This window comes from Tachypleus tridentatus, chromosome 6 (genome assembly GCF_004210375.1).
Source record: "Tachypleus tridentatus isolate NWPU-2018 chromosome 6, ASM421037v1, whole genome shotgun sequence".
NCBI classification, from domain to species: Eukaryota; Metazoa; Arthropoda; class Merostomata; order Xiphosura; family Limulidae; genus Tachypleus; species Tachypleus tridentatus.
This window is the reverse complement of record NC_134830.1, coordinates 53,135,474-53,146,059: the sequence shown is the minus strand read 5'-3', so window position 1 is coordinate 53,146,059 and position 10,586 is coordinate 53,135,474. Positions and strand designations below refer to the sequence as shown.

Here is a 10,586-nt window from a genome sequence, read left to right as displayed (position 1 = left end):
ATTAAAGTTTTGGTCAGTCAAGATTACTTGATGTAAAATATTGTAACAAGATTCAATGTTTCAATAAGAGGTGGATGAATGTGATACTGTTAAGTGAGAGAAGTGGTAAATATAGAAAACCAGTTTTCCAAAACTAATACATATAAGAATATGTTCTACACGAGGTAGACAACAGTCCATTAAAAAATCTTGCTAACAACCTACCAGGAAACATAAGCGTTATTTAGAGAAATGATTTTTTTTTAAATTCACACAAAGCTACATGAGAGTTATCTGCACTAGCCATCTGTAATTTAACAGTGTAAGACTAGAGGAAAGGTAGTCAGTCATCACCATCAACTTCTGGGCTACTCTTATCAACAAATAGTGGGACTGACCATCACATTTTAATGCTCCCATGGCTGATAGGGCAAGCATGTTTGGTGCAAAAGGGATTCAAACCCACAACCCTCAGACTACAAGTTGAGCACCTTAACCACCTGGCAATGCTAGGCATAGAGAAATGAAAACTAAACATAATATCAATGTGCATTCAGCTTAAATCTTTTAAAATTATAAATTATATTTATTATTTTCTTACTATAGATAACAGGCATTACAAAAGTTGTAATGACAAGGTGTACATGTGCTCATGTTATTGCACCTAAGAATGTAAAAAAACAAAACAAAACTGGCCTCTTTAAAGTGACTTGCTTCAGTTGTGTAAAAATACAGTCACATTTCAGTTATAATGCTGTATATGGCTTGTGAAAAAATGAGGATTGGTGTATTTACCAAAATCTACAAACAGTGGAATGAGTAAAAGTGTGTTCTTTATAGACAAATATCAATTTCAATTTTTCAGCAACAAATTAGTGACTGTTCAGCAGTGGAGAAGAAATGTCTCAAGGAAAACACATGCTACACTAAAACATGGTGGTGGGTGATCAGTACGAGTATGGGGCTCCATCTTGGCCAGTGATGTCAGTGCATATTCTGATCCATCACACCATTCTTTCAAAGATATGGCTCACTTGGAGCAAGTTTATCTCCCCAGCTTTCAGTAAATGTGGCAAAACAATATCTTGTTGGTAGAGACACCAGTGGAAATTTACAATCACAGATTAGCCTACTTACAGTTCTGGTTTCAACATTCTTAAGTATACATGCAGTTTTTAAAAAAACTGAGAAGTCCAACTTGTCTGAAATTATAATAAATAATTCAGAACATTTGAAACAATGTTAAGAATCAATAATTTATAAAATGTGTGGAAACTTTAAAAGATATTATGTAAAATAATGAGCACATACAACAAGTTCTAGTGCATAATACAAATTTTCTTTTATCTGTGGTAATGTTTTAAATTACTACTATCTAGATGCCATTAGTGATTGCCTGATACTTCTGAATATGTAGTGCCTGTATGCTCTCCTAATTATTTCAGTTAATATGTATATACACAATGGTTTGAATTGACCTCAGGCTGTTTATCACTTTAGAACAAACCACACACAAGTGCTTAAACCTTCTGCTCATGGGCTTTGGCTCAACCTTGCAGAAGAAAATAATTTGGGATTTTTACCCATCACATGAAAAGACAATGAACAAATGACAGCTGGTCAATCACAACAGCCTGTTGTGAATTGGATAAAGTGTTTCAAACTGTTACCAGCAGCATGAGGAACCACATTAAATCTGTTCCTCAGAGACCAAAAGATGGTTGTCTACTGCTATATACTGATCCTGGCTTTGTTGCTATTGTGGAATTACAGATCAATAAGTCTACAATACAAGTGGTTACTAGTGTACTTTACAAGACTGGACTGCATACTACATCCAATGAGGTGAATTTACTCATGAAATAAATTCATCTGTGCAAATAATTTATTGTAAGAGGAGATACTTGGTATATATAGCTATTGATTTTTCTTTAGTTCACTTTATTCTTTTCTTTATATATATATATATGTGGAACTAGATTCAATCCTACTTTTATACAAGAACACCATACAGATGATGGTGGTGTTTGTAGAAGAACAAGGACTGGTGTATCTACCACAGTCTACATACTGTGGAATGGTGCAATTAATACTATACATCATATAAGTTTTATACAGGACATAAAAATTATTAAATACATTCAACATTATATTTAGTTTTACTCTTTAATATACAGTTTAACAAAGACAGTAGTTTTTTTTCTTTGTTCAACTGATGATTACAATACCTCTTCATTAAAGTATGGGTTTCACTTGAAGTAAAAATGCATTATCTAAAGATGGCTGGTATGGGTATTAAAACTTTAATCAAAATACAGTAGAGAACAACGTTTTCACCTACTTCAGGTTAACCTTTAGAATACAATGTATGGGTTTCTGTGGCTTACTAGTTTGTGTTTAACAATGGTGTAATAAAAATATATTATAAGAAGGTGAGGTTTGGTGAAATAAAGTCTTGTTATAAATATTATATAGAACTAAAGAATGCACAATATTTTTGAACCACATTTGAATTACAGCTAATTATTTCTTGTTGGCAGAATAACATTTGAATTTAGACATTGTAATTCATCCTTGTCAACTATGGTAGAAAGTGAATGATTGTAAAATTGGTGTACGAGATGTTATCAAACATGAACTTAATATAATGTTCACTTAGTTTTGGCAATACCAAAACAACCATAAGTATCACATTTTTACTGTTCATGTTCTTTCACATATCCAAATAATACAATCACTGTTACAACACTGCAGAAATGCTAAATCCCTGTTGAGTAAAGAGCAATGAATTACAAAAACAAAAGTGTCACATGCACAACCAAGTGCCATTATATTATGCAGTCTATATCAAATTGATATTTGCAACCCTTAACCACTAACTAAAATGTCAGGGTTATGTGAGTTATTAATGAACCACCTAAAGTGCTGCAGTGTTTATAAGTTCAAAAATTGAATCAAACATAGCTGCCTTATAATTTCTTTACTCAAGAGATTACTCAGTAAAGCACTAGTAATTTTAATCAAGTAATATTTTTGTCACACTTTGAAAGGTGACATTTATTTGAACGTTTAAAATGTTACATAGACAAGAACAACAAATATTTATACCAATAACTTCACACACACACACACACACAAAACTGTACAAATAACACATGGTTGAAGCAGAATGAAAACCTGCATTTTACATGAGACATCATAAATCAAACTAAATTACTTAAATAATACTTTAAACATTGCTATTTTATTTTTACAATTTTTAATCAATAAATTGATACATTGTCATGTGATGTTCATTTTGAGCAGTGTTAAGTAATCTTGCAAGTGAAATTCAGAATGCAGTTAAGTATAATCAGTGTATCAAGTACTTTTGCAAATTATTAGATTAAAATTTAATCTGTTTAATTATGTCTATTCACAAGTTTGTATCCATCAGGTTTAGCTGTCAATTACATACACCTTTAGATATCAGCTATCTCATAAGACTATTTTTTGTCTGAATTTTCTGAGAAACTACTAAGTTTGACTAGTAATCTAAAGACCTTGTAAAAATTCTGAACACTTCATTTGTTAGAACCAATAATTAAACGTGTTTATATACAGGCACAGAAAACCATCACACTTAGTGAATACTAGAGAAAGTGATGTGTTGATCATCAGAAATAAAACCTTTCCACCAACAAACAAGCAGTATTCACATACAGCATGCATTACTATAAAAGTCTTAGCTTACAGAGGAAAGGGTTGTATGTAGTTTTATTGGGTTATTATTAGACAATGTATAAAGAAAAGGACAGTCATTATTTTGAACTCTTGACAAAATTTCACTCTAAATTCTTTTAAAATCTTTTACTGCCTCTCAGACTATTTAAAAATTTTAACTTAAATTACACTGTGGTGCTTAAGAGGGGAAAAAAGCTTAACCAAGAAAAACTGAATCAGTAAGCTTAGGAATGTTCTAATGAGCATTTTCTAGTACTTACAAATATCATGAGAGAAATTACATAATATGTCACTCAGTAATATATAAAACAAGAGACAAGAATACAACTTTTCAATATACCCAAGAACATAGAGACTAGTAAATCTACATATACATTGCACAACAGAGGGAGAGAAAAATCTAGGAATTTTATTATGTACAATATTTCAAGGCAATCATTACAGTGACTGTTGGATAATCCCTCTAACTCAAAATAGATCTTTTGTTTTTTTTTAATACTAATTCTTAACAAAAATTCTGCTACTTAATTTTGGGTTTTATAGACTAGTGCATTCAGCCTTTGAAAGTGATAAAAAATACAATTACTAGGAAACACATATAACAGATAGTTTTGTTGTTTTTCACACTGCAAAATATACTACAAAACAAAGAAAATTAATAACAAGATACTAAATAATCAAAAATCACTTTCAGGTCAGTCAGGTATCTATAGCAATGCAAATATAAACATACTTTAGAATTATGAAACTGTTCAGTTGTGAACTGAATAAAACAGAACTGTGTTTGAAATTAATAATATGATGTTGAAATAAAGTTGGTTAAAAAGATGTGAGAACAGTTTTTTTTTTTAGAAGTGCTGTATTTAGAGGAAGGAAAGCTCAAGTGTTAACAAACAGTAAGAAAATTCAATTTGTTGTTTTATATTAAGGAATACAGTAATGTTAGAAGTAAACTGCTTCCAGGCTGGAAAAACTTAAGATTATTGTTAAAGTACGTTGTTTGCCAAGTTAATATTGTCTTTAATGTTAAATTTGTCTTAGCATGTATATAAAAACAACATGCAGTTAATTATATGTATAATTACATATGGAATTTTCTCTGCATTAAAATACTTGTTTTTATTTGCAAGTATTCTCTGGCAACAACGTACTGGATCATCAGTACATTGTTGCCTAATCACAGCGCTGATAAGAGGACCAACTGCTCAGAAATAAAAGTATTTTAACAAAAGTTAGTGTATAATTCACCTACTTCACAAGTATTAAAAAACAACAGGGCTAATACTGTGATGTTTTCATTACTGATGTAATCAACCTGAAGTGACTGTTTCCAGAATCAATTTTTCTAAACATAAAGGAAGACAGTTTAAGTATAATTTTCATATAATTTAGAAGTTATTTTTCTGAAAACATCTGATATTACAGTGTTTGAAAATACTGACAAACTGCAAGCAATACACAGCCACACAATGATGTAAGTACAGAATTAGGGTTAAGGATACAGTGCAACATGCAGTACAAATTAAGGGCAGATATGACCAAACGAAATCCTTCACTGTATAATTTTACTGATAAAATCCATTAGCCTCTTGGCATACTGTTCAGGGTGAACTGTGGAGATTTCGGCTCCAGAACCATGCTTCACTGTCTTAGCTGCTGAAGCTGTCCTCTTTCTCATTCCGTACTGAGTCAAGACATCCACTAGGGCAATAAAATAAACTTCCTTTCGTGGTGCTCCTACAGGTAAGTTGTATCAATAATGAAACTACACATAAATGTAACATGTTAAGGAAAAAGGTCCTCTTTCTCTAATATATTCATTTACTACAAAGCAGTGAACAAAATTTATTCATTATACATTTCTAACTGAATAAAACAATCAACTAACATTTTAATTGTGATGGAATGTCTATTTGACATTCATATTTTATATAGTTATCTAGTCTGTCTGCAGGAATATTCTATCAGTAGAAAGAACAACAGATAAATACAAAAAAATACCCAAAAACCTTAAAGTAAACTAAAAACAAATGCAAGCATACTCTATTGATGCTCCTAATTCTATAAATAAAACTTGTAAATGTCAGAAGATCTGACAGAAAAATAGATATAGGGACTCAGATGCAAGGGACATGTCATTCAAATTAAGCTCAATAACTGAGCTGTATTTGTGTCTAGAAAACTATGAAATTCTGAGCTCATTAACATTCTCACCTTAACACTTAGTGTCTAGTATAAAAAGAATGAGTTAGCATCCCAAGTACTTTCAAGAGGCTGAGAAGGCCACTAGGGGGACATTCTGTGCATTTAAATGATTATACACATCACTGGATGAAGTAGATATACATATGTAAGTAATTTTAAAAAATGAATAGGTTGCTGAGCCGCATTAGTCAATTCAATAAATATATTAATATCTCAGAAAACAGGGAAAAGTAGGAGGTTCTTATTTTATATTCTAGCTCGTTGAAACTGGTAAGTATCTAATTTGTAAGAAACTACAGGCTTCATATCCCAATATCATAAACATCTAATTTCAATTAATGCTGTATTCAATACATCATGTGATACACAAAAATCAACAGTTTTTTTATACTCACTAACATACAATACTAAAATTATAAAATCTACAGTTTCATACCAAACTTATTGGCATACATACGTAAAATAGTAGTTCAATAAAATTTTGAATGCAAGTCAACAAATGCAAAAACATGGCTTTTGACCTGTGTCAACAGGGTTATTTGGTGGCCACAAGAGATCATGAAAATTACAAAAATATTAAAGCTAATTAAATATGTTTCCACAACTATTCAATATACACACATAAATCATGAAGGAAATTTTCCATAAATACCATGTGTGTATAAAAACAACAACACACACACAAATCTGCATTTTCTCATATCAGTAAAACCATTACCTTCTCAATCCTCTTCCAGAGAACTGGGAGGTAATTAGGTTCATTATATAAGCAAATGTGAAAGACGCTTCTTTTACAAATATCCTCTGCTGTGAAATAACTTAAAGTAAATAAGAGGGAAAAAACTTTGGAAATCTCCAAAAGTTATATGGAACATTTAATAAGCAGTGAAACACATTTGACATAGCAACACCTATTTAACTTCACCTTCATAACTGCTGATGGCATAGATATCTCTGTGTTGGTCAAGTTCAAGTGGCTCAACATCTGGGAGGTTACCAGTCTGGGGTGAGTCAGGAGGAGTAGGCACTGCTGGAACTAAACCGCTGCCAGCAGAATCTTCGTCTTCATCAGTGGGAAGTGTCCCTCCATTTTCTCCTCCACTACCATCAGCATCCATCACTTCTGATCGCTCTTGGTCTGCTTTATCACAGTCATGGACTCCAAGCAAGAAGGAATAATCCATCACATTCAACTTACACAAGAACTGGATAAAATATTAACCATTAAAACAAGGTTTACACATTATGAAAAACCTAAAGTTACAACAATATCTAGCAATACACAGAACATATTATATAAAATTGACTACCTAATGATGTATCAGGTCATCCCTTAAGTAATGTCTAATTTTAGGTTCAGAAAAAGACAGTATTTCAAATGCCTTTAATGTTATTTAATTTATAATTTATGTTCCATTATTTTTAATTATTTCCTGCCAATGATTCACAAGCCTCTGAATGACACGTTTATAAAATTCTTGGGGTCTGGAGAAAAAGAATGTCGATAGGGCAGTTTTGACATCATGTGTTCCAAGCTCTTTTCCATTAAGACAGTTCTGCAACTTTCGGAATAGATGATAATCAGATGGGGCAAGGTCTGAAGAATAAAGAGGATGTGGAAGTTTTTCAATCATTGCTAATGTGGTCCTTGCATGATCCTGGTGTAACACAACATCTTTACAACTGATCAAAGAAGGCCTCTTTTCTTTCAGTGCAACATTCAAGTGCTCTAATTTTTGACAATAGAAGACAGATGTAATCGTTATATTAAGTGACAGTAACTCAAAGTGGATCACACCAACTATTTCCCACAAAACGCTTAAGACTCTTAGGGTAAAGATCCATGCTGGGCTGTGCTTTAGCCAGTTCACCTGCACTAAGGCATTGCCTGCAGCACTTAGTATTTTTATAAAATATCCAATTTTTATCTCCAGTCACTAACCTGTCCAAATAACGAGTTACATTCACAAGAGTGCAAATGTCCAGAAGAGGTTGGCTTCTGTCAAATCATGGGAACCAACTAGAAAACCTGGTTCACAACCCTACCTAGGCTACACAATATATTATATAAAAGTAACTATGAAAAGATGTAGAAGTAGTGTTAATATAATGTGTTAGTTTAACCTGGCTCAAGTAGAACCAGAGTTTTAATTAATGGTTGGTATTAGATCATCAGTTGAATCTGGAAAATGCAACCTAATTTTAAGAATAGAGAGCAAATAGATATCTAGCTTAAATGTGTCACAGCTATGTTTATCTAACCACTATACAGGCATCATGTGATGATATACTGTAAGCGAAAGAGAAAACCATAAATAGGTACGAACTATATGTCCATCAAACATAAAAAGGGTCTCATCTCTATAAATTGCGACATACATAGTACACATATCTTATGATCTGATTTGTTGAAAATTCATGCTATTATAGTTCATTCATTTCAAGTAACTTATATTTTCACTTAAAAATTTAATGTTTATAAAACAAAACTTCACAGAGATATTTTGTAAAATGCTAAAACTGCCATCACTGTTCAAACCCAACTACAATTCCAAATAATATGACAGATATTACTAATAGTTTAAGAAAATTGCAACTTGTATACACTCACCAATAAGCCATCTCAACAATTCAGACATGTTTAATATTATACTCTTAATTTCCAGGCCTTTTCATGAACACCATCATTGGGATCAAACAAAGTTACCAATCACTATGGATAATACTTGTTTTGTATTTCATGCAAAGCTAATTGAGGATTATCTGCACTAGTTGTTCCTAATTTACCACTGATAAACAAGAGGGAAAACAGCTAGTCAACACTACCCATAGCCATTCTTGGGCTATTCGTTTTACCAATGCATAATTAGGTAGACTGTCACATTGAAACACCTTCATGGATGAAAGGGCGAGAAAGTTTAGTGGTAGGAATTCAAACCCATAGCTCTCAAATTGTAGGTGAAGCACTCTGACCACCAGCTTAGGACTTAAGGATAATACTTGAAATGTTTAGAAATATTAATGAAAACCATCAATGAAAATTTGATTCAATGAAATATATTTTACTTATGATTTGTTCAACACTTTTCAATCAGAATATAAAATTAGTTCAGAGTACTTGACATTTGTTTCATGCTGGCACCATAATTATCCAAATCAAATATGTTTATCTCCTTTAGATGCAAAATTTTTGTAATTACAACATTGCATATTTAAGTGTGTGTTATTTCTTAATATATGATACATATATTTATTACCAAGAGTATCTGGGCAACTCACTCACAGATATGAAGTCATGTAACAGTGAATGGGCTGAACATTGTTATTACTCAGAACCTGGATTTTATTTCTAACTCTAACAGTCCAACACTACTAGAGGCTTTGGTAATAGTTATGGCATGAGAAGCAATGTGTTATACAAGTTTGAAGTTTACATGGACCAAGGAGAGATTTATTTGGGATTCGAATTCAGTATTGAATACCAGCACACCCAACTATATTTTATATTCAGGGTTAAAACACTTTTCAAAATATTTTTCATGGCTGATTCACAGTTTTTCCAGAATCTTACTTACAGGATAGAAAGCGATGGACTTGAACATCAGGAATTTCCGTAACATAGTAAAAATTTTGTGGTTGTAAAAAAAAAAAATCCCAATTTTATGATTCTTGGCCAACTCTTTCATGACTATTAACTACAGCTTCCCACACTTTGAAGACAATATCAACCCTATTATTTGTTAACTTTTAATATTACAAAGATCTAAATATGAGTAGGAAAACTGCAGCAAAGCTATTCATGTACTGTTACAATATGTACAGATTTGGGTCAGGACATAAAAAGTGAATATGCTATTTTTTTTTCAATCATTTCCAGACAGGGTTAAGTTCAACATATAAAAACAATGTATTATAACAGATTATAAAAAATAATTACAAATGCACATAAAAAAGGGTAAAAATAATTAAACTACATTTGGCTCCTGTTATCTATTATCCCAAATATTTATTTTAAATTACGTACAATAACAAATGCATCTCTCCCTCTCCAATTCCATTATTCTAGTTAATTTTTTCCAGATTAAAGAAGATCACTCAACATTCACTCATTGTTAAAGATTTGATAAGAAATGTAATTGTAAAACTATTTACTTTACCAACTAAAGAACTTGTATTTCTGTTACACGTTTTGATGTGTGCACTGTAAATATACTTCTAGACTTTGCTTTTATGTTTTTGATCTTTTCTACATTTTTTTATTCAACTCCAATTTCAGCATTTTCTGCTGGCTTGACATTCATTCTATGCCTTTTTGTTTGTTCAGAAAAATTAGTTTTTTAGTCAATAACAGAATACTGTTGTGTGAAAATCAAGCAAGCATTTGAAACATTCAAAGATCCTTGAAAACTTTAGAAGTTGGAATTTTTCTTTATATTTTCTGGTAATCTTCATTTCATGAATGATGTTTGTGTGATACTGGAAAACTATATGGATGTCCTTCAACTACAGATACTGTAGTGTATGGTAGGTTAGGTCTGCAATGGCAAATTAACTAAATAGCACAACTCATTTTGTTTTATAATATTGGAAAATATGTGTTGCATTTACTCTATGCAAACAATTACAAACAAAGATAACCTCTTATTTATAGAAAAAAAGTATAGCTATTTGATACAAAT

General features: G+C 31.6%; 1 protein-coding gene across 2 annotated transcripts in view; it reads right to left on the bottom strand.

The window, feature by feature from the left end:
* Positions 1-3,007: 3,007 nt before the first annotated feature.
* The window catches only part of LOC143252524 (phosphatidylinositol 5-phosphate 4-kinase type-2 alpha-like), a 49,640-nt gene continuing 42,061 nt past the window's right edge, over positions 3,008-10,586 (bottom strand). For both annotated transcript variants that reach the window (XM_076504800.1, XM_076504801.1), the window contains exons 8-9: positions 6,833-7,112; positions 3,008-5,439 (exon numbers count right to left, since the gene is read on the bottom strand). In XM_076504800.1, coding sequence (XP_076360915.1) covers positions 5,255-5,439; positions 6,833-7,112 — 465 coding nt within the window. In that variant the 3' untranslated portion in view covers positions 3,008-5,254. The remainder of the gene's footprint in view (positions 5,440-6,832; positions 7,113-10,586) is intronic.